The following is a 23,455-nucleotide window of genomic DNA, read 5'->3' as shown; positions in this document are numbered from 1 at the left end:
GCAGGACACCACGAAGGAAGCCGCTGCTTTCAAACAAAAACATTGCTGCGCACCTGAAGTTTGCCAAAGACCACCTTGACACTCCACAACACTACTGGGAAAATGTTTTGTGTACTGATGAAACGAAGGTTTAATTGTTTGGGAAGAACACATAGAAATTCGTATGGTGTAATAAGGCACCACATACCAACATGAAAACATCATCCCAACGATGAAGTGCGGTGGAGGGAGCATCATGATTTGAGACTGCTTTGCTGCTTCGGGGCCTGGACCGTTTGCCATCATCAAGGGAAAAATGAATTCCCAAGTTTATCAAGATATCATACAGGATAATGTCAGGGTTGCTGTGCGCCAGCTGAAGCTCAGTAGAAGTTGAGTGATGCAGCAGGACAATGACCCTAAACATTGAAGTAAATCCACTACAGAATGGCTTAAAAAATAAATAAATAATAATCCACCTTTTGGAGTGGCCCAGTCAGAGACTGTTCAGTAAAGACATGAAAGATTAAAATTGTTTGTGTGTTGTTAGTTTCAGCACCATCGTGTTTGTCTATAATTGTCACATTTTATGACCAATTCATGCAGAAAACCAGCTTATTACAAAGGGTTCACGTGCTTTTTCTTGCCACTGTATATGCCTCTCTGGAATGCTTGATTTTGATTGGTCAATCACTATGCATTGGATGCATTGGATGTTGATTATACAGGTGTGCACATCTGTAATAATGACAAAATTATTTCCAAAAACTTTTTTATTGTGTGAGCATGGCTTAACATAAATTAGGCAAAAATGCTTTTTTCGGATTGAAAATATACAGCAAAAATCTCATCAAACAACATGTCTACTGAAAGGTGCTACTGTAAATGACAGTCATCTATGGTACTAATGACCCCTGTATTCATAAAGGCACAGAGGCGCCTTCGTGTCGGATTCTGAAATGTAAGCCACCACTGAAACAGAAAGGAAGAAAAGGAAGAAATTGCATGAGCAAATGATTAGCAGGGCTTGAAGAAAGAAAAGAGAAACATGTCATTCGTGACATGCAGATAATAGCATAAGGCAGTTAGTGTCATGCACCGTGCATTTCCACAGCTGTGAAACACTTGAGTGGAAGTCCACACGTGGCATATAAAAGTGCAAGGCCACAGAAGTTGAAAGAGACTACCCTGCAGAAACAACCAGTTAAGACAAGGCTGGTTTATGCTGCTTAATGCTGGTCTAGCTTGTGGACCAGCAAAGCCATGTTGTTCTTTGCCAAAGTGTACAGCAAGTGCAAGCATGCAGATGATCACCTTCCAATCATCATGGCTCAGAGCAAGTCAGGTGGAGACAGTGGATGGGTTGAAAAGGACTATGGGTGAATAAGAAAGGAGAATATAAATGTAAAGAGCAAAAAAGTGAATCAAAAACATCACAATGCAGCCTGTAAACAAAGTGTTCTGAAACAGGAGCTGCTAATGCAGGAAAATGTATGCTGACATGCTGTGCATTTATTTTCATGCATGCCATTTGATGAACAATTTGCAATCCTCATTCATACCATTAAATAGAATCAGTAATTCGGAGCAGGATGTGTTCCAGTGTCATTAAAAAAAATGAAAAATGATGTATAAAACCATCTGGATGTACTGTATCTAGCACTGTACATTATTAATAATTCTCATGTTCTTATTGGGAAAAACAATCAGTGCATTTTAAATGCACTTAGCAACTGTAAAATGCAAGTACAGTATTACCCGGCCCTCAGGCAGCACATTATAGGTAGCAAACGACATCAAAAGAAAACACAGTTATGGCCAAGTGAACCAAATAAAAGGGAACGCACATGCAAAACTGCAAAGTAGTGTTTATGTGTTCCGCACTATTCATATTTATAGTCCAACAAAGCTCTTTTATTAGTATCGCTGGTTTGCTCACTAACTACTGAACTACTGTGCAAAGGAAAAACACAGTAAATACAAATTTTGTCAAAAGTGAGTCTCTTAGACTATGATCTGTCTTGTGACAGATGGTTTAGCTCAACAATACTCATATTTAGTGAAGACAGAGTGTGAAAATGGCAGTAACTATAAAATTCACACAAAAAACCAATTAAGGCAAGCCATTTTTTTTTCAGTTTCAATATTGGTTCAATGTAGTTTCTGCGTTTTGCATGTGATGCATTGTGCATTAGTTCATCAGTGGCTGTTGACATCTACATGTTATGTGACACAAATCTGTACTAGCATATAGATGGTTCCGAGGACCTGATTTAGACTACAGATTAAGGCCACGTAGAAGTTCTATGGCTCTCAAAGAGAACAATGTAAAACTACACCTGAGTAGAAAGTATGAGGAATAAATTGTTTTTCGTTACAATATACATCATACAGATATCACTGTGCCCTAACCAGGTGCGACATGATAAAGCGACAAGTGATAAAACGATCTTTTCGATTTTTGTTCTAACCAGCTGGAACGAGCAACAATGGCAAGACATGTTGTGGGTCACTTGGTTTTTATTTTGCAGCTGTTGCGCTGGGTAGGACCGCTAACTGCAATATCTCATCGGTCCAAATACCTGCTCAACATAGCTGTATATTATAAAAAAAATATTATTTGATTGGCTGTGATTCTGTTGAAACTTGTCACATCTCGCTTGGCTAGGACATGGCTAAAAGCTAAAGGCCAAAGTATACTTTTATTTTCCGTGTGCCGCTACGTTTCATGCACAGAGATGCAAATTTCGTCATCAGGACTGGACTGCATGCGGACAGTCGGCCCGTACTGTGCTGATGACAGAGTTTGCGCCCCGCGCACTGTGCCCCCACATTTTATGTGCCTCATTGTAACCCAGATTTTTGCTTTTTTTTAAAGAAAAGGAGGGAAGAGTAAAAATTAATTTTTGTGGTAATCATCATTATGCCACAAATGCTGTCGACTGAGCTTAACTTGCATTGAATCCAGAATATTCCTTTAAGGCAGTTGCCTTGCTGCCTGACTGCCCAGTCAGTCATTGACTTCTCGGTAGATGTTAAAAAAAAACATTTATAAACTAATTGCTGCTTTAAACAGCTTCAGACACCATGTTTATCCTTTCAACCAACCAGCGAATTGCACAAGCAGGATTTTGAGATATTTATGCTGCCTTCAAAATCTGACTAGATGAAGGCATTTTAGTAGGCAGATGTTACGCAAGCATTGAATTCGAATGTGCTTTGATGCATTTCTTTCCCGTAAACAGCCTTGAAGGCAGCATTTTTCCGCTTCCAGACGCAGCCATGGTGAAAGAGCACAAAATTCCTTAAAGGCTGTGTAATTTTCCTTGAAAGTGTAAACATTTAAGGAGAATGTGGCTTCAATGTTCGCAAATGGATAACAGAGTAGACGAGACATGTTTGCAGCTTGATCAGTCAATCGTAATTGTGCATATGAAGACAGCCTGCTCATTAAAGTGCTTAAAGTTCAGTTTTTGTTTCACACTCTTTTTAAAAATGATCATGACCTCTGTAACCTGAGAAAGGCTTTGGTAATTTGTACATCTTGTTTGTACAAGTTGTATAAGTAAAGCTGTTTAATTTCTATTCTCTTTGTATAAGTGAATGTGCCGTTATCTGAAGTTCACTCCTTTTTGTTCCAGAAAAGTTCAAGAATTCTGCTTCCTTCTTTGTTAAGCTATTGCTATCTGTGTCTTTCAGGTCTGTAAATGTTCAAAAGCTGTAGATACAGCTGGCCACAGCCATACATTTTGCCTTAAAGGACAAAGGCAATGCTGTATACACATTAACCCTTTCAAAGGGACATAATGTGACGTTGGCCTGAAGTTTCTCCTACACTAAAACCCAGTGGCCCAGGTGCTCTTCCATCCAGTGCAGTAGAGGCTGCATGTCGAGGTGTTCGGCATCTGCGTACATTTGGAGCAGCAGTTCATGGAGAACTCCGAGCAAAGGCAGACTCACGCTGAGCAGCTCGTATAGGTAGGCGTAATCCTCTGCGTTATCTCTTAGGTGGCGCCCCGCGGCCCACAGTTTACCATGCAGCCAGTTACACACACGCCGTGGCACAGCACACACAGACTGGCTCACGTGCAGCGGCCAGCGCAGGCTTCTCTTCAGCAGCGAGGACAGGATACCTGGAGACTCGCTCTGGAGAAAGTGCTCATGCTCCTCTGGAGTCCAGCTAGGGCTGTCGTGAACTCCGTCATCACACGTCTGGGGACAAATATGGACTAATGGTTACTAAAAGGGTGATAATGAAATATTATACATTAAACAAATTACCGTATTACCGTATGTGGATTTGGTATCTTTCCATTCTTCACTAGGGATTTCCGCTGAGCAAAGTGGAGTTTACAATACAACTTTCCTGCAGAAGAAAAAAAAAAAAAAAATATATATATATATATATATATATATACACTACTGGTCAAAAGTTTTGAAACACTTACTCATTCTTTATTATAATTTTTTTCATATTTTAGAATAATAGTAAAGTCATTAAAACTATGGAATAACATAAATGGAACTATGGGAATTATGTTGTGACTAAACAAAATCCAAAATATTCAAACTTAAACGCATTAGTGTGGACATGACCATATATAGAATGTGCGGCCACAGGTGTACATTTACAGGCATTTTACAACAGCTTTGAACACGGCACATCCCATCAGTAATTAGTATTTTTAGATAATATCAAATAGAACCCAGGAAGACTAGCGCCCACTTTGTGGAAGCTAAAAGGGAAACAAATAAAGAATAAAGGAAATGTGACTATCTATAACTTTCAATATATGAGACAGAGGACAGAAGAAGTCATATGGACTACTTTTATGATGCTTTAATGGAGACTGACAGCCTCAATTCCCATCCCATTGTATGGAAATTAGCATTCTGTACATTCCGCTAAATATCTCCTTTTGGAATGATTTCACTTGAGTAAATGATGACGGAATTATCAATTTCAGTTAAATTATCCCTTTATTCAGAGTTGGAAAAGTGGTACAGGCCCCTTAAAGTACCTTCTTCTGAGTCAAAAAAATGTCCTCCTTGACGTAATGGAGCTCGGCAGGTATCACAGTGGAAACATTCTCTATGGAAGTGGAGTCCCTCTGCACTGAGCTTCTCCACTAGAAACACCCGCTTCTTACAGGCATGACAGACATCCGCAAGACTCCGAGGAAACTCCTTTTTCAGGGAAGGCTAGGGAAATAAAAAAAAAGACACGGTCAATCCATGCTGAAAAGACCAGCATTGCTGGTCACCACCTTATGTTGTGTTTTGGGTGCTGGTCCCCAAGCATGTGTGCTGGTGTGCTGGTGTCTCCACCAGGCTTTTAAACTAGCTTAACCAGCTTCACCAGAAAGACAATGCTGGTCAATCAGCGTCACCAGCTAGCTTTTACTGGTGAAAAGCATGGCTATGCTGGTCCACCAGCTAGACTAGCACCAAACCGGCTTAGACCAGCATGGGAATTGCATGCTGGTTAAGCTGGTCTTTTTAGCAGGGAAGACAGTGTGAACAGAAGCATGTTTAGGAAGTACAGAAAGGTGTGGACAAAACCCTGAAAATAATCCACGATGACAGGGCCGCTGAAGGGGTCATGCTGAAAAAGAGTGTGTAAAAAATATCCAGCTGTGAAACGTGATAAAAACAACTGACAGGTCCAGATTCATTCATCTTCTATCAAAATACACAATGATGACTTTTTATGAACAATCACTCAAAATCATTGATACATTTCAGGCATACTCTTTCTCACAGGTAACCTAATTAAAACATACTGTATGCTGTGTTAAAAAGGCTATGAAATAGGACAGGGTTTTTTTCAAACTGGGGTAGGGGGACCCCCAAAGGGCGTCAAGGGTGTTCTAGGGGGTCCACAGAAAATAAAATGTAGAAACGAAGTTAACAACATTAACAAATTTTAAATTATTACTTTCTCATTCTGCTTTCTAAAAACAGGTTGGAAATCAAGTTATTTTATTCTATTGGCAGCCCTAGTTTTTATAGGTTTATGATAAATAAAATATTTCAAGAACCTTGTGCTTGTTCACTATTTATTGTGAAAGCACTCTACAAACATACAGTATTTGATTTTAATTATTTAATTATTTCTGCGGATGACGTTGGACAATATCCATCAACTATTGAGACAAGGAGCTGTTGTTTTACAGTAAAAAAACAAAAGGGGTTTAACAATGTGTATTTCAAATTATATCAGCCACAATGAGTGTGAATATTCACAAGCTCCAGCTGACCAGCACCATATTAGCTAGGTCCCTGTTTCTGACTAAACTTATAAATATTTTGGTTAATATTGCTAAATAAAGTGTGTCATATAAGTTAGTTTAATATGACAATTGACGATATGGTCAAATGTGATAATATATTTCCTAACACAGTGACCATTTACTTAAACCATCCCATCTGTCGCATAGTTGCCAATGTTAGTTCATTTTATTGTATTTATGCAGCATATATAAGAGAGAGATTAATGATGTAGGAATACTTATGAGAACTTTTTATTCTCCCTTCCTTTTATTTGCAGAAAAGCAAAAAGTGACAGTTAACAATAAATAATGATTCAATTGTGTTATTGTATCATTACTGTTGTTTAATTATGAATATTGTAGTGTGATATTATAGTTTATATGAAAAAAACGAATTAATCAATCCGCAACTGTTTGATTAGGGGGGAAGTTATAATAATGTCCGCAAAGAAGTTGGGGTTTGGAAAGGGGCCCTTGGTTCAAAAAAGTTTGAGAAACCCAGATTTAATTCATGTTTTCTAAAGCAATCTAATCAATTTTGGGTGAGAACTGACCAAAATGTAACTTCTTTTTCACTCTACATCTTGTCATTGCAGTCTCTAGGCATGATCATGATTTCTAGCTTGATTACACTTCCGAGTGCTTGATGAATGCACAGAGCTCAAGATGTCACAAGATAGTGTTATCAAGCTTGAAATCGTGATCGCCAAGGAGACTGCTGATGTCAAGGTTTATACTGAAAATTGAGTTACATTTTGGTCTGTTTTCACCCCAAACCAACTGGATCGCTTCAGAAGACTTTAAAGAAGAATTTATGGATTACTTTTATGCTGCCTTTATGTGCTTTTTGGAGCTTCAAAGTTCTGGACATGATTCACTAATTTTCATTCACAATATTTTTCTAAATGTCTTTGTTTGTGTTCTGCAGAAGATAGAAAGTCATACACATCTGGTATGGCATGAGGGTGAGTAAATGATGAGAGAATTTTCATTTTTGGGTGAACTAACCCTTTAAAAGTGAAAATAAGATGATAAGAAAAAGATTGTAAATACGAAATAAATATTTTGGAGAAAATATTTTAATCATATCTTTTGGCTTAAGCACAATGACAATGTAAAAGCCAGTTATTTAATTTCACTAACAATGTTACACTATTTTTCTTACACATTAAATTAGGATCTTTAAATATGAAAATATAAAGCTGCTTTTATATTTTTGGAAAAGGGTCTCTCACAAGGATATCATCATATTTGGGGGTTCTTTGCATCGAAAAGTTTGAAAACCCCTGGTATATGCTATCACCATGCCACTTACTGTACACAATGCATGCATGCATGGATAACCACGTGACCTACTACATTTGCAAAAATGTTCAGTACACAACCAGAGTATGTTGCGTGGGATAACATATCCCACAACTGACATTCCCACAAACATGGATTAAAAATGCAGAAAAAACATATTTTCAGTTCAATTCAAATTATTTGTATAGCGCTTTTTAAAATACATATTGTTGTATTTATTTCCAAGAAGATAACCTAATTAAACCTGCAATGTGGTGAGATCATATTACAACAAGGAAGCATACAACTCTGAAATGCTGTTTCACCTACTATTTGACGATAGCAGACTGTATTTAGTATACACTGTAACAATACTGTAATATAATATACTGCATAAACTGTAATCTAACTAACGGATCTACGGCTTACCGGAGAGTCTGGGGTGTTTGTCTTGGGCCTGTGATCATTTTCATAGAGGTTGACCAGAGTGTCAGCTCTAGCGCCCACTACCAGAGACACTTTCCCTACTGTACGCTATCAGCCCAGAGGAGAATGAAAAAGAGTAGAAAAGAGATGAGACAGAAGGATAAAAGATTTAAGGCAGAGCACGAGACATCATGCATAAAGGGGAAAGGAATTCACAGACACTTTACATTGCACTTAAGAACTGGACGACACACCTTTTTAGCAAACAGAGGGTTTGACAGATTATATACCTTCTTATCGACCCAGTACAGTATTTAAAAGCCTGCATGTCTCTTTTATCTCATAAATGAGAGCCAATCTTGCAATATTCCTAATATTGTATAGCATTCCATAAAAGTAGACAAATTCTTATTTTGATTTGTTATGTAATGATCCAGTCACTCTGAACTGTTCAACGGGTGGAGCGAGATTTTCAGGTCAATCATCAGGGAATGGAAGAGAGGACGTACAGTATGGAATGTTCTCTCTCCCTGGTCAGAAGGAATGTATGGATGCTTAGAGCCAACTGTGTGCTATATCGGCACGTTCTCATTACAAAACCGACCATGTGAAGAGAGACAGTCCATCAAAGAGAGCAGCCACAATAATCACTACTCTCCAGTCCTGACTGTAACATGCCAACAATCTCACCGAAAAATGCATGCGTATAGTCCTGTGGATAAGTTATGGAAAAACTTCATTCCACTGACATGATCATATACCTGCTTGGGAGTGTTTGCATCTTCATTTGATTGAGGAATTTCTGTTTGTTTTCTTAGAGTAAAGGAAGTTGTACTGCTGCTGATGTTGGACTGGAAATGTAGATTTGAAAGTTTACTAAAGCAAAGGATAATCTTTCAACCAAAAAAGAAAATTCTGTCATCATTTAGTCACCCTATTGTCAATCCAAATCTTTTATTTTAATTTTACTTGGAACAACAAATTAGAAATCTTGAAGAATGTTTATGCTGGTCTATTTTCCACACAATGAGAGCAAATACACTGTGAAAAACTAAAATTGCATTTTATCCAGTTTATGTTTTTTTTTTAAGTCACAGATACTACAAAATGTGAACTACTTTCATCTACATAAAAACAAATGTTAGACCAACAATATTCCCTCAAATGCTGTCCCAACTAGCCTAACAGAGATATCTGAACTAATAATTTCATGTTAAACCCTATAGGTTTAAGGGTGGTTTTAAAATGACCTGTTTCAGTGGCACACCCAAAATTAAAGGCTTGTAACTCCAAAAAAAAATAAAAAAATAAAAATAAAAATAAAAAAGTGTTTGGTATCATTTTAAAGAAAACTTATTTTTTTTCAAATGATACATAGATTATGATAAATTCTGAGACTGTCAGAATCACAGAAAAACTTGAACCAAAAATTAACTTTTTTCTTATTTTTCTGATTTAACATATATCTCTGGGTGTAAATAAGGTAGCTCCAAAAAGCTTTTGTTTTGTTCCAAATCATGTCACCTGTAACTGAGTAAAATTTTGTGTTGATACGACAAATCAAAAGTTAAAGCATTACAAAAATAATTTATCCTAGTGTCCAAAAACATCTCCAAGTGTCCAAAAACCTTATCAAACACATAAAACATAATAATTGTACATAAGAACTCATTACACTTGCAAATACAACTATGACTAAAGGTATTATCTTTCTCCAAAGCATGCAGGCATGAGTAACGAGATATTATTCAGTTCCATTCTGTGCCATTTGAGCCATCGAGTCTGTGTCATATAGTTAGCGCCATCTCCTGGTGGCTATATGTAATTACAGTGAACGACCCTTTCTGCCCATATTTGGATGACTTCCACCTCTGGTTGCAATGATTTTAAACCTAATATGATTGGTTTATCGTACATACTACATCATTTCCGATGAAGTCATCTGATCCAGGAAAGCTAACATGTTTTAGCCAGATAGCACATTATGTGCTGTGTGCACATTGTGCTTTGTGTGGATTATCTAATGATCTATGCATCTGATTACATTGTGTGTGGGCTTGATTTAAATATGATCGCCTCCTCTAAGTAATGGTATGTGATATTTTATGTTCAGTTTATTTAACGTGAAGTTTTAAGTGAAAGCGTTGCAAATAAGTAATACCTGTTTACATGTAACATGTATGTCAAAGCCATATACTTTTACTCGCTATATTTTTGTCTGTGAGTAAAGCAAATAGGCTGTATTCTACTCTGAGAACTTTCCAACAGCATATGACACATGGCTATTTGATCAGTTTGATGTTTTTACCGATTGCAATAATATGTGTAGTTCTGATTTGTATGCAAATTTCAAAGCACTTCTTAAGTTTTGGTCATAATGCCTCCATGGATTGTAAAGTACAGCTTCTAAGCTTTAAAATGATACCTATTTTGTGTTGGAAAAGATTTTAGTCAGTATTTTGATAATAATTTTTTCTCAGTGGGCTCATCTGAGCTTAAAGGGTTACACAATTTTGCTGATTTTCAAGTTCCTAGCATGCATTACAACATGCATAAATCATGCAGTTAGTGTTATAGGCTTATTTTTTGCTGTTTATTATTGTTTTTTGCTGCCACTGTTAGTCAATTATTGTCTGGTAATGTTAAGAGGTTATAACTTTTAACCTAATGAGGTTTTTTGATTGTCGCCATTACTGAGGTTTGTGTGTTTAGGGTTGAGGTCTATTGTGTGTCTAAACAATTGTAAATGTCTTGTCTTGCAAGACATAACTCTCTTCAGAGGCAAAGACTGCAGTTAACTTCACGTAAAAATTACTGAAATAGTGACAAACTGAAATGTCTCGTATTACGAATTGATAGTTGGCTGAATAAGAAATGAGTAGTTTTCTCAACAAGTATTTTTACATTTAGTGAACAAACAAATTGACAAATTGACTAAACAAAGCAATGTTAATGAGGACAATTATTAAGAAAAAAAACCTTAATGCATCCTGTTGGCCTGATTTTTTAAAGTTTGCTCAACAATTCTCCAGGGGGTGTCAAGCTCCAAAAAGGACAAAGAAGCACCGTAAAAATAGTCAGTGCAACTTATGCACTTTATTTCAAGTCTTCTGGATCCATACGATAGCTTTATGTGAGGAACAGACCAAAATGTAATCCATAATTCACTGGAAATTTTGTCCTCTGCTCTCAAATCTTATTCACACAACCACATATTTAAACTTAGCTTGTCATGAACCAATGCTAAACCAATTCTGAATCAATGGTGTTGTCATTGACATCAAACCTGGGGCAGTGCATCTTGATGTGGCTAGTTTGAACATGTGAGAACCACATCAGAGTGGAAGATAATCAGAAAATAATTTGGGTTGGGAACAACATGAGGGGGAATAAATGATGATTTCCATTATTGAGTGAACCATTCCTTTAAATCCATTTTTTTGGAAGAGTATGGCTGACTAACATAACATTTTGAGTATAAGTGTGTCGTGCTCTCACCATTTGTGAGTTACCCTTTGCCTCTTCTTGCCTGTCTATGGCATAAAGTTGTGTTTCTGGCTTTGCTTTACAGCTTTAAAAGAGACATGAGGAAAGACACAGGGAGAGTGAAATGAAATCTTCATAGAGGAATGTTAGTAAGACATGATTTTGAAAGGCATTAGAAATATTTAAGACATAAAACAGGAGTGCTGGAGGTAAAATCATTTCATTACCTTAAAGGGGAAGCAGATAAGAAAGTAAAGGAAAGATGGAGAGGAGCCGTGTATTCTGGGATGGGCTGAAATATTATTGAGTTAGAATGATGAACAGCAGAAGAACTGGTCTGTTAAGAGCACAGATGGAGAGAGACATATAATGATATGTGAAACAGAGAGTATTAAGAGACAAACAACATTAATTTAGCATGCTAGATTTTTACATTTTGAGTATTGTTTTAAAAAGTGAGTGGTGCTTTCACAGGACACTGCCCACGTTCCCGTATGAAGTATGTCTAGGAATGTATTCATACTACTAAGCTGCATAGTTTAGAACATACTTTTTAAAGGCCGAGAAGTAAGTTCTTTATCAAATGTAGTACATACTCTGACAGTACTTGAATTCGGACGCAGCTACTGTCTATTTAACATGCAAACATGCAGGTTTCATTTCCAAATATGTTTTATCACAAAAAACCATAAGCAAGATGGGTCTCTGATACCTTATTGTGGACTTTAAGGTTTCTGTCTTCCTTTGACGGAGGAATCTCCAGTTCTTCCTTATGGCTAAAATGAGACATTCTGCCACTACTTAACTGTAACCACAAATTAAAAGCTCATTCAGTGTGTCATTAATGCTCCACTCCAACCATACAATAATAATCAGAAACTAACCTACAATTAGTCAGAAGATTGACTTCCAGAGTGCCAGATGGTAAAACATTTCTTGTAAATCTACGCACACTACAATTACATGTCCCACTCCCAATTTAGCTGTGCGATGAGGCAACACTCACCAGATGGGTTTCATGCAATGTTTCTCTTTCTACCTCCTTTTTATAAAGTTGCTCATGTAAGGACTTGGGTCTAGTCACCTTAACCAAATCAAACAGATGGGAAAAGGAGAAAAGGAAAGATGCAATGGCATTAGGAATAGCAGTGATTTTGAGAATACAAGTTTGAGTTGTCTTTACCTGCTGCAACAGCACAGATGGACAGGAGGAAATGAGAGGAGGACAGGAAGTAGCAGTGTATTGTGGGAGAGGATGTGAAGGAGTGGAATGAGGGGAATGGAGAGTAGAGGAGTCAGACTGTGAAGAATAATGAATGGAGAGAAAGAACCATTTGGATTAGTAGCAGAATGAATGGACGCCAGACGAGGTAATACAGAAGATTGGAAAATGGATAACTGTCATACGGTATCAGTTATAGAGGTACCTTTCATACTAACACATTTTGTATTAAAGGGTCATATGCTTAAAAATCAAACTTTCCTTGATCTTTAAGGATTGAGGAAAACATTTATGATATGACTCTTTTAAAGGAAAATGGATGTCTGTCATAACCTTAAAGGATCAATGAACATTCTCTACATTTACAAAACCAATATCTCTATTGACATTATTAGAACACATCTGGTATTAATGCTGAACAGGTCATATGAGAGTGAAAAAAGGTTTAACATAATTATTGCTTATTGATGAAGCATGTTTCCATGCAGAGCTTTAAGATGGTGATCAGATACCACCTTCTGAGCTTTCAAGATTTTGGTTTCCTTTGGCAGAGGTGTTTTGTTTTTCCCTTTGAATGGGAAAATCAGACCCGTTTCAACTTAACGATAATCAGAAATGAAAGGAATAATCCAGGTTATATTTAAGTTAAGCTTAATCGACAGCATTTGTGGCATAATGTTCATTATCACAAAACATGTTTGATGTTGATTACATGAGCTTGTTAAACCCCTTGCGGAAAATACTAAAATTACACGTTTAAATTTAGCACTCGTTTGAAGGCACTGGAGGGCTGTTCAACATATGTTACGTACTCACTCTTTGGAATGTTTTCAAAAGCTAAATTTGTTTAAAGGGTTGTGTTCATAGAAATTACAAGGACAATCAACTGGCCCACCCAGAACATGCATATTACAGTATGAAGCCATGCATGCATTCAGAGTAATTCACACATGGACATGCTTAGAATTCATTCTGAAAACAATGTACCTATGGATTCCTTTCCTAAACTAAAATGGCGTGGTGTGGTGATTAGTTATGTGGCAAAGTCTAATACCGAGGAATCAGGGGTTTATTCAAGTATGAGCAATAGTAATAGTGTTGTCTGCCAAAGCAAACACCTCCAACAAACATTCAACAAGGTGTAATCTCACACAAATGCATATTACTGCTAGGAAATATAATAACTGCACATAGATTGAGAATGTTCAATGCATCAGTGCAGTAAAAAAGCAAAGAACCTTCTTGTCCAGTCTGCGGGATCCATTAAAAAGCTTACAGGACCTCTGAGCAGCCCAGACCCTTTATACAGAACTAAGAGAGCCATGTGAAAGTCAGAAACCTTTTCTATATTCTACTCCCAATAAAGCATTTAAAAGAATATTGGAAAAACATGTATTTTAGCTATACCTTCATAAAACAACCAAATACCGCCAAATATGTTTTTATTAGGCATGATAATGTTGAGGCTTTGTGAACTATGAAGTGCATGGCCATTTATTAGCTCTTTTAAAGTAAAACAGGTTGTTTAAAGAGCACTGTGCCCTCAGTTGACACACATCTGTTCTGTTGGAGATATTATTAACCAATCAGGGAGGAGTGGGGGGAGCGGAGAATTAACTACTCAGTATGCGATAATATCTGCAAAGCCTGCAGGTGCATGAGTTGATGTTCAGTCACTCAGTGATCAGAGGCCAAAAGCGCAGGACATGCATCACGGCAGCTCAGTGTGGAAAGCCAACATGCACAGCCAAATAGTCACCTGATGTGAAGAGGCAGCCTCAGCAGAGAACAGAGTGCTCAAATGGACAGCTTTCTCCTTTATGCTTTTTTTATTAAACTCTCTGGCATTTTGAGTCTGGGCTTTCCTCTGAGTGAGAGCCAGTAAATAGAAAACAGCAGGGGGAAAATGGGAGAAAATAAAGATTGTGTCTGTGGTGAACATGAAAATGTGATGTTAATGTTTGAAATGTGTTCAATTAAATGGTGTTAAACAGATTTGCTTAATACCAAGACTTAATGCAATAACTTTGGCAGCCCTTATTATAATACAGATAAGAAGAAGAGGAAGAAGAAGACAAAGAAGAAGAAGAGGAAGAAGAGAACATGGGAGGAAGGAGGACATAAGGAGGAAGAAGAGGGATAAAAGGAAGAGGAAAAAGAGGAGGAAGAAGAGGAAGAGGAAGAAAAAGAACAGGAAGAGAAAGAGGAAAAAGAGAATGTGAAGTACGAGAAGGAAGAAGAGGAAGAGAAAGAGGAAAAAGAGGAAGACAGGGAGGAAGAGGAGAAAGAAGAGGAAGAGAAAGTGAAAGAAGAAGAAGAAGAGGAACAGAGGAAGAGAAATACGAGGAGGAAGAAGAGGAAAAAGAAGAAGAGAAAGAGAAAAAATGGGAAGAGGAAGACAAGAAGAAGAAGAAGAGAAAGTGTAAAAAGAAGAGATAGAAGTGGAAGAGAAAAAGGAAAAAGAGAAATAAAGAGGAAAAAGAGGAAGAGAAAGGAAGAAGAAAATGAAGAGAAAGAGGAAAAGTGGAGGAGGAATACGAGGAGGAAGAAGAGGAAGAGAAAAAAGAAAAAGAGGAAGAGTAAAAAGAGGAAGACAAGGAGGAAGAGGAGGAGGAGGAAAAAGAAGAGGAAGAGAAAGTGGAAGAAGAAGAGGAAAAAAGAGGATGAATATGAGAAAGAAGAAGAGGAAGAGAAAGAAGAAAAAGAGGAAGGGTAAAAAGAAGAAGACAAGGAGGAAGAGGAGGAGGAGGAAAAACAAGAGGAAGAGAAAGTGGAAGAAGAAGAGGAAAAAAGAGGATGAATATGAGAAAGAAGAAGAGGAAGAGAAAGAAGTAGAGGAAGAAGAGGAGGAAGAGGAATGGGACACAAAAGAAGATGAAGAGGAAGAGTAAAAAGTGGAAGACAAGGAGGAAGAGGAAGTGGAAGAAGAAGAAGAGGAGGAGAAAGAAGAAAAAAGTAAAGGAAGAAGAAGAAGAGGAAGAGGAGCGGGACACAAAAGAAGAAGAAGAGGAAGAGAAAGACGAAAAATAAGAAGAGGAAGAGTAAAAAGTGGAAGACAAGGAGGAAGAGGAAAAAGAAGAGGAAGAGAAAGTGGAAGAGGAAGAAGAAGAAGAAGAAGAGGAGGAGGAATACGAGAAGGATTAAAGGAAGAAAAAGAAGAAGAGCAAGTGAAAGTGGAAGAAGAGAAAGAAGAAAAGAAAGAAAAAATTGATAAAGAAGAGGAAGAAGAAGAGTACTAGAAAGTGAAAAAGGAAGAAGAAGAAAAGAAGAAGAGGAGGAAGATGAAGTGAAAGGAAAAGTAGAAGAAGAAGATAAATAGAAAGTGGGAAAGGAAGAAGAAAAAGAAGAAACAGAGAAAGAAGAAGAAAATAAATAGAAAGTGGGAAAGGAGAAAAGAAGAAAAAGAGAAAGAAGAAGAAGAGAAAGTGGAAGAGGAAGAATATAGGTGTTTGATCACCTGGCTAATCTTATCTTCCACCCTCTGGAGGCGCTGAAGCATTGCTTTCATGGCCAACACTGCTGAGTGACCGGTAGCAGCATATCCTGACCCTGAAGTGGCTGTGTTCTCTGCCACTAACTGAGAGTGTGTGTGTGTGTGGGGAGGGTGGTTTGGTTTCCTCCGTGGATTCATAGGACTGGAATGAAGCGAGGGGAAGAGAGGAAGCGAGCACTCCTCGCTGTGTTGTACACAGTGAATGGTTGGAAACTGTGAACACACAGCGCATATGGGCAGTACTGGATATAGGAATGTATTACTGATAACACAAACAAACTTTGGATAGTCAAATGTGCCCCTATAGTATTTCAACTGATTTACACAGTAGTTTAACTATGACACTGTATTGTGGGGAAATGTATAACATCAGTTGACCTGAATACCTAATACAGGTGTGTGACCGCTTTGTGGCATTACCATTGTACAGTAATGCCACTGCAAGAGCTGTTGTTTGTGCAGAATGACCCTATGGGGGTTTACCTGTTTTTTAGGGGGTGGGGGTGGAGGAATTTTCTTCTTGATAATGTTAAAAAGAGGGCTGTCAGTCATATCGAGTGATGGAGGTCTCGAAGGCCTCTCGTCATTAGAATTAGACTGAGATCATTAAAAGAGGAACAGTTTCAGAAAAAGGAAGCCAGAATCAGCAGGACAGGAAGAAGAAAGGAGAAATATGAGATTACTGGAACAGAAAAGGAAGGAATTAATAAGCAAAGTACTTTCACAGCACTGAAGGTCAGCTCAGCTCTTATAAAGAATGAGCGATTCTCCAGGGCCAAAGTTTGAGACCATTATTTAAAGGGATAGTTTAACCCAAAATGAAAATGTCACCATCATTTATTTACTCTCATGTTATCCCATATAGTTATAACTATATCCGTAACCTGTCCAGACACGTAACTTGACGTTAAATGGAAAGGAAGATTTTCAGTGAATAACGATGCTAGATTCAGTCTGTTTCTCTTAAAAGGCTATGTTGAGCTATATTAAATATAGTGCATTAGTTTTATGAACTATTTTTATTATGCTTTTTTATATATATTTTTGGAGTTCTTTCATTGTATGGAAAAGAGAAGTCACAACATTCTGCAAAATAACTTATTTTGTGTTCTACAGAACATATGGGTCTGAAATGGCAGGAGTTTGAGTTTGTTTGTTTATTTTTATATTTTATTATTTTTCATCCCAGCTTCTATTGCAATTTTAAGTGTAAAATCCAGTTTAAAAACATAATAATAGATAAAACAACTAAAAACATACACTGGTGGCCAAAAGTTTGGAATAATGTACAGATTTTGCTGTTTCGGAAGGAAATTTGTACTTTAATTCACCAAAGTGGCATTCAGCTGACCACAAAGTATAGTCAAGACATTACTGATGTAAAAAACAGCACCATCACTATTTGAAAAAAGTAATTTTTGATCAAATCTAGACAGGCCCCATTTCCAGCAGCCATCACTCCAACACCTTATCCTTGAGTAATCATGCTAAATTGATCATTTGTTACTAGAAAATCACTTGCCATTATATCAAACACAGTTGAAAGCTATTTGGTTCATTAAATGAAGCTTAACATTGTCTTTATGTTTGTTTTTGAGTTGCCACAGTATGCAATAGACTGGCATGTCTTAAGGTCAATATTAGGTCAAAAATGGCAAAAAAAGAAACAGCTTTCTCTAGAAACTCGTCAGTCAATCATTGTTTTGAGGAATGAAGGCTATACAATGCTTGAAATTGCCAAAAAACTGAAGATTTCATACAAAGGTGTACACTACAGTCTTCAAAGACAAAGGACAACTGACTCTAACAAGCACAGAAAGAGATGTGAAAGGCCAGATGTACAACTAAACAATAGGATAAGTACATCAGTCTCTAGTTTGAGAAATAGACACCTCACATGTCCTCAGCTGACAGCTTCATTGAATTCTACCCGCTCAACACCAGTTTCATGTACAACAGTAAAGAAAAGACTCGGGTGCAGGCCTTATGGGAAGAATTGCAAAGAAAAAGCCACTTTTGAAACAGAAAAACAAAAAGAAAAGGTTAGAGTGGGCAAAGAAACACAGACATTGGACAACATATAATTGGAAAACAGTGTTATGGATCTTAACCCCATTGAGCTTTTGTGGGATCAGCTAGACTGTAAGGTGTGTGAGAAGTGCCCGACAAGACAGCCACATCTATGGCAAGTGCTACAGGAAGTGTGGGGTGAAATGTCACCTGAGTATCTGGACAAACTAACAGCTAGAATTTCAAGGATCTGCAAAGCTGTCATTGCTGCACGTGGAGGATTCTTTTGATGAGAACTCTTTGAAGTAGTTTAAGAAGTTCTGAATTTTTTTTCCAAATTGTAATAGTAATTTTTCCTGTTATTAATGACCTGACTATACATTGTGATCAGTTGAATACCACTTTGGTGAAAAAAGTACCAATTTCTTTCCATAACAGCAAAATCTGTACATTATTCCAAACTATTGGCCGCCAGTGTATATATGATTTTTAAGATACATTTTTTAATAAAAACTCAATTGATTCTGGGCTGACTTTCTAAAAAACCTTTTCAAGGGTGTCACATGTGGGGGAGTAAATGATGACATAATTTTCATTTTCGAGTGAACTACTCCATTAAGAAAACAGAAAGTAAATCACCATATCGATGCCATATAATGATACCATATTGTCAGACAAACAAAATCCTTACCTGCCTACGAAGAGAGCAACTTGCTGTGCTGTCTTCAAATTTTGCCAGTAGTTGAGTGGCCATAAATTTGACCTTGTTTTCCTTCAGTTCAAGCACTTTGTTGTCTATAGAAGAACTCTGATTTGTGGATTTGGTAGTCTGTCAGAAAAATACAACAATCAGAAATCAGTTTAACTTTTTTCAATTTCAGATGGGTGGCTTCACAGGTGTGTCACAATATACTACAAAACTGAAATACTGACCTCTTCTAAGTAACAAAATTTCCGTCTTCTTTTGAATATGGCATCACTGTCTTCAACCTTTTTATCATTCTAAGAAGAAAAGAAACAATAAGTGACAGATTATGCTTTAAGAATCTCAAAACAAAGTCTAAACTTGATGCCATGAACTAAGTAATGTACCCATTGCATACTACCTTGGGTATGCGTTTTCGAGGCTGAAGTGAACTCAGTGACTTGTAAACAGGTCTGGCAGAATTTGATTGACATTTCTCTGTATTTGCATCTCCCTCTCCCTTTGAATCTACTATAAACCAAAAGACAGAAACATTTGCATGACATCTGGCAATAAACAACTACATCTGACAAGCAGTGTAATCAGACTCTTTATGAAATAAAAAACATGTATTGCTACTTGATTTTCCTATGAGATGCCAACTCAAACAGCTGAAAATGTATTTCCTGGAAACATTTAGTAGAATCCTGTACTGACGCCATGTTAAAAGACTGTATGTAAATGTAATGTCTGTGAGGTCAGGCAATATGTTATGTAGCATATTTATCTCTCTGCTCTGGAGTGCAGATCTGTTGGGCGGTACCCTGGTTTAGGGCAGACGTACATTCCTGACATGGCAGACTGTTTGACTGAAGGAAATGTGTAACACAGATGAGTTCTAGTGCAAGAACTCTATTTAGGGGCTTTCCATAAATGCATTGTGCATTTTCTTCATAGACACACCTTATGCAAACTCAAACCAGGTGGAGGTTTAAAGCAGATAATAGGTTCCTGACAGTGTAAAATGTGTGTGTGTGTGTGTGAGTGTGTGTGTGTGTGTGTGTGTGTGTGTGTGTGTGTGTGTGTGTATATATATATATATATATATATATATATATATATATATATATAAGAGCTGTCAAAATTAACGAGTTAATGCATGCAATTAATTAAAAAGTTTAACATGTTAATTTCTCTTAATCATGATTAACACATTTACTGTTAATACAGTATAAAACAGCATAAACGCTGGTTGGAATGTAGAATGGAAATGATGGAGAAAGGAGCTCTTAATGCTAAAACAAGCCTAGATGGGACTTGTGACAGAAATCAAGTGTTTTTCAGCCTAAGTAAGGCACATTTTAATTACCACAGAAGCACATCAAGTCTTAACTATCATCAAAACACAGAATGAGATTTTTTTTTGTCTGTTTCATGTGGAGTTCAAAGCAGCGCTTGACACTGACGTTGGTGCCCTGATGAGAATCATGAACTGTAGCAAAAGCTGTAGCAAAGTGGATAGCCACATTCCACGGGCAGATTAATATTGTGGAGGGTGAGAGTTTAAAAGATTTAATGCCAACTGTGATAAATATGCAACCTATGGGGAGACTAGTTCTTTCAATTAGTCAAACTCCCAATTAGACTTTGGGAAACATTTAATGTTACTTGAATTGGCGTTATATTAGTGCACTTCTTCCTTTGGAAGGCTTTGTTTGGAAAATGTTCATAATGCATTACATTGTTACATATTGTTATGTTTTATTTCCTAATAAGAAAATAAATGTATTTTGACAGGAAAAAAGTATATTTAGAGTCAAATTTCAGAACTTTCCAAATCTGTGATTAATCGCGACTAACTACAAAAATTATGCGATTAATCGCGATTACACATTTTAATCGACTGACAGCACTAATACTGCATACACAGTATATACACCGATCAGCCACAACATTAAAACCACCTGCCTAATATTGTGTAGGTCCCCCTCGTGCTGCCAAAACAGCGCCAACGCGCATCTCAGAATAGCATTCTGACATGCTATTCTTCTCACCACAGTTGTACAGAGTGGTTATCTGAGTTACCATAGATTTTGTCAGTTCGGACCAGTCTGGCCATCCTCTGCTGACCTCTCTCATCAACAAGGCATTTCCATCCACAGAACTGCCGCTCACTGAATGTTTTTTGTTTTTGGCACCATTCTGAGTAAATTCTAGAGAATATTGTGTGTGAAAATCCCAGGAGATCAGCAGTTACAGAAATACTCAAGTCTGGCACCAACAATCATTCATGCGATTATCTAATCAGCCAATCGTGTGGCAGCAGTGCAGTGTATAAAATTACTCAGATACAGGTCAGGAGCTTCAGTTAATGTTCACATCAACCATCAGAATGGGGAAAAATGTGATCTCAATGATTTGGACTGTGGCATGATAGTTGGTGCCAGATGCAAGGTCAATCAAGTTGTGAATGGAGGACCACCGGATCAAGACCCTGTCATGGCCAGCCCAATCTCCAGACCTGAACCCCATTGAAAAGTTCTGGAATGTGATCAAGAGGAAGATGGATGGCCACAAGCCATCAAACAAAGCTGAGCTGCTTGAATTTTTGTGCCAGGAGTGGCATAAAGTCACCCAACAGCAATGTGAAAGACTGGTAGAGAGCGAAAATCAGGTTATTCCACCAAATATTGATCTCTGAACTCTTCCTAAGTTCATTCATTATCCATGGTATAAGAGCAGAACAAATTTCTTTGTAAATTGTTTAGTTTGTAAATTCGTTATGCTTGTGTTTCATGAATGAGTCTCAATATGCATACAATATGGTAGTATGCTTTTCCATGTACAGCCAATGATGCTAATAGGATACTGAAAGCATTAGGGGCCATTCAAACGAACATGTATTTATGTCCATCTACAAATTTTTTAAATAGTTTTATATGTAAACATGCACTAGATGGACGTCTTTGACCGTTGCGCCACATCTTGCAGGAGTGCCATGAGACACAAGCGTTTTGTTTCATATATTGTGCTGTGTCTTTTTTTTTAAGAGGAAGAATGTGTTTGGTCTGAACGGTCCCTTTGTGGTCTACCTGAGGGAGGTAGAGGCGTTCCTCGGAAGAGCTCGTAGAACTTGGAGAGGTAGTTCACCATGCTGGTCTTGTCTGGCTCCTGACCTGACATCATTTCTTTCCCCGTGACGAAAGGCTTGATGCCAAACTCCTTCTCTGCTATGTCAAATGCCAGCTGCAGATTTTTGGCACAGTCTTGCTCATTCAGAGAGTCGTAATCACTACAGGAAATAATGTGATAACGGAGAGCATGAGATGAGTTTAACAAGCTGCTCTACAGAGAATGGACAATCTGAAGTTATGAAACTTCCAGTCCAGACTGACACACATGACAAATGGCTTTTGATAAAGTGTGTGAAATGTTGCATATGGTTAGGCAGTTCAAACTTATGTTATATTTGAACAGTTACTCTGTTTAAATGAAGAAGTACGGTGTGCGCTGGATATTTATTTTTGGTAAAAAAACAGCTGTAATATAGGAAAGCGATTTCTCCAGAGGTCAAAGTGCTTTTTGCATATCTTGTTCATGTCGCTGCATAAAGGCAAAAGCTAATAAACATACAGGAGAGGTGACTAGATCTGTTGCCAACACAAAACATGATTTGTGGGTACAGTATGACAGGAGACAGATAAAATACTTGTTAAATGTGTTTACGGCTTTATTCCATGCCTAATGTTTTACTTGTCTGATCAAACTGTCACATATACTACTGTTTGTGAGGGACTGCCATATTGGTGTTTTTATGAGGGCCTTTATTATCATTAAATAAGCCTGTATTAAGAGATTATGTTATTTTGGACATGATACCATGGTAATGCACTGTTTTTTTTGGACATGCGCTATGGGTTTTGGACAAGGTACAAATGTAATAATATTTTTAGACAAGTTGCATGTACCATGGTAATATCATGGTTTTCAGGACATTGTACCATGGTAATACCTTATTTTATAGACATGTATCATGGTAGTATCATGGTTTTTGGAGAAGGTCCAAATTGAATATTTTTTAGACCTGTACCATGGTAAAATCAAGGTAATTATAGTTTTTTGTCAAGTACCATGGCAATACATTATTTTACAGACATGTACCATGGTAATATCATGTTTTTTGGACAAGGTACAAAAGTAATAATATTTCTTTAGACCTGTACCATGGTAACATCAAGGTAATTATAGTTTTTTGGCAATTACCATGGTAATACCTTATTTTATAGATATGTACCATGGTAGTATCATGGTTTTTGGAGAAAGTCCAAATTTAATATTTTTAAGAAAAGTACCATATAATACCTTATTTTATAGATATGTACCATGGTAACATCATGGTTTTTGGAGAAAGTCCAAATGTAACATTGTTTAGAAAAGTACCATGGTAATACTATATTGTTTAGACATGTACCATGGTAACATCATGGTAATACTATTTTTTTTTAGACAAGTACCATTGGTTATATCTTATTTTATAGACATGTACTATGGTAATATCATGTTTTGTGGACAAGGTACAAATGTAATAATATTTTTTT

At 37.2% G+C, this 23,455-nt stretch overlaps 2 protein-coding genes across 11 annotated transcripts in view; one reads left to right on the top strand and one right to left on the bottom strand.

Moving 5' to 3' along the window:
* Positions 1-734: 734 nt before the first annotated feature.
* The window catches only part of LOC127412613 (F-actin-monooxygenase mical2b-like), an 87,107-nt gene continuing 64,386 nt past the window's right edge, over positions 735-23,455 (bottom strand). Inside the window, exons 13-30 of one of the 10 annotated variants that reach the window (XM_051649161.1) lie at positions 21,950-22,149; positions 19,279-19,388; positions 19,106-19,174; positions 18,864-19,001; positions 16,646-16,759; positions 16,127-16,375; positions 14,429-14,536; positions 12,454-12,747; positions 12,160-12,252; positions 11,675-11,784; positions 11,460-11,532; positions 8,711-8,812; positions 7,965-8,069; positions 5,001-5,181; positions 4,269-4,345; positions 4,113-4,191; positions 1,294-1,352; positions 735-951 (exon numbers count right to left, since the gene is read on the bottom strand). In XM_051649161.1, coding sequence (XP_051505121.1) covers positions 1,321-1,352; positions 4,113-4,191; positions 4,269-4,345; positions 5,001-5,181; positions 7,965-8,069; positions 8,711-8,812; positions 11,460-11,532; positions 11,675-11,784; positions 12,160-12,252; positions 12,454-12,747; positions 14,429-14,536; positions 16,127-16,375; positions 16,646-16,759; positions 18,864-19,001; positions 19,106-19,174; positions 19,279-19,388; positions 21,950-22,149 — 2,134 coding nt within the window. In that variant the 3' untranslated portion in view covers positions 735-951; positions 1,294-1,320. Of the gene's footprint in view, positions 4,192-4,268; positions 4,346-5,000; positions 5,182-7,964; positions 8,070-8,710; positions 8,813-11,459; positions 11,533-11,674; positions 11,785-12,159; positions 12,253-12,453; positions 12,748-14,428; positions 14,537-16,126; positions 16,376-16,645; positions 16,760-18,863; positions 19,002-19,105; positions 19,175-19,278; positions 19,389-21,949; positions 22,150-23,455 lie in introns of all 10 variants that reach the window. The other 9 variants (XR_007892460.1, XM_051649151.1, XM_051649140.1 and 6 more) reach the window with 9 other exon arrangements.
* On the top strand, positions 12,712-15,905 carry LOC127412829 (protamine-like). The gene is made up of 2 exons (XM_051649485.1): positions 12,712-12,817; positions 14,721-15,905. Exon 2 carries the CDS (start codon positions 15,174-15,176, stop codon positions 15,558-15,560), a length of 387 nt encoding a protein of 128 aa, XP_051505445.1. The 5' UTR covers positions 12,712-12,817; positions 14,721-15,173; the 3' UTR covers positions 15,561-15,905.

Source organism: Myxocyprinus asiaticus, chromosome 2, assembly GCF_019703515.2.
Source record: "Myxocyprinus asiaticus isolate MX2 ecotype Aquarium Trade chromosome 2, UBuf_Myxa_2, whole genome shotgun sequence".
Classification (NCBI taxonomy): domain Eukaryota; kingdom Metazoa; phylum Chordata; class Actinopteri; order Cypriniformes; family Catostomidae; genus Myxocyprinus; species Myxocyprinus asiaticus.
Note: the sequence above shows the minus strand (reverse complement) of the source record. Positions and strands in the feature narration are given on the sequence as shown.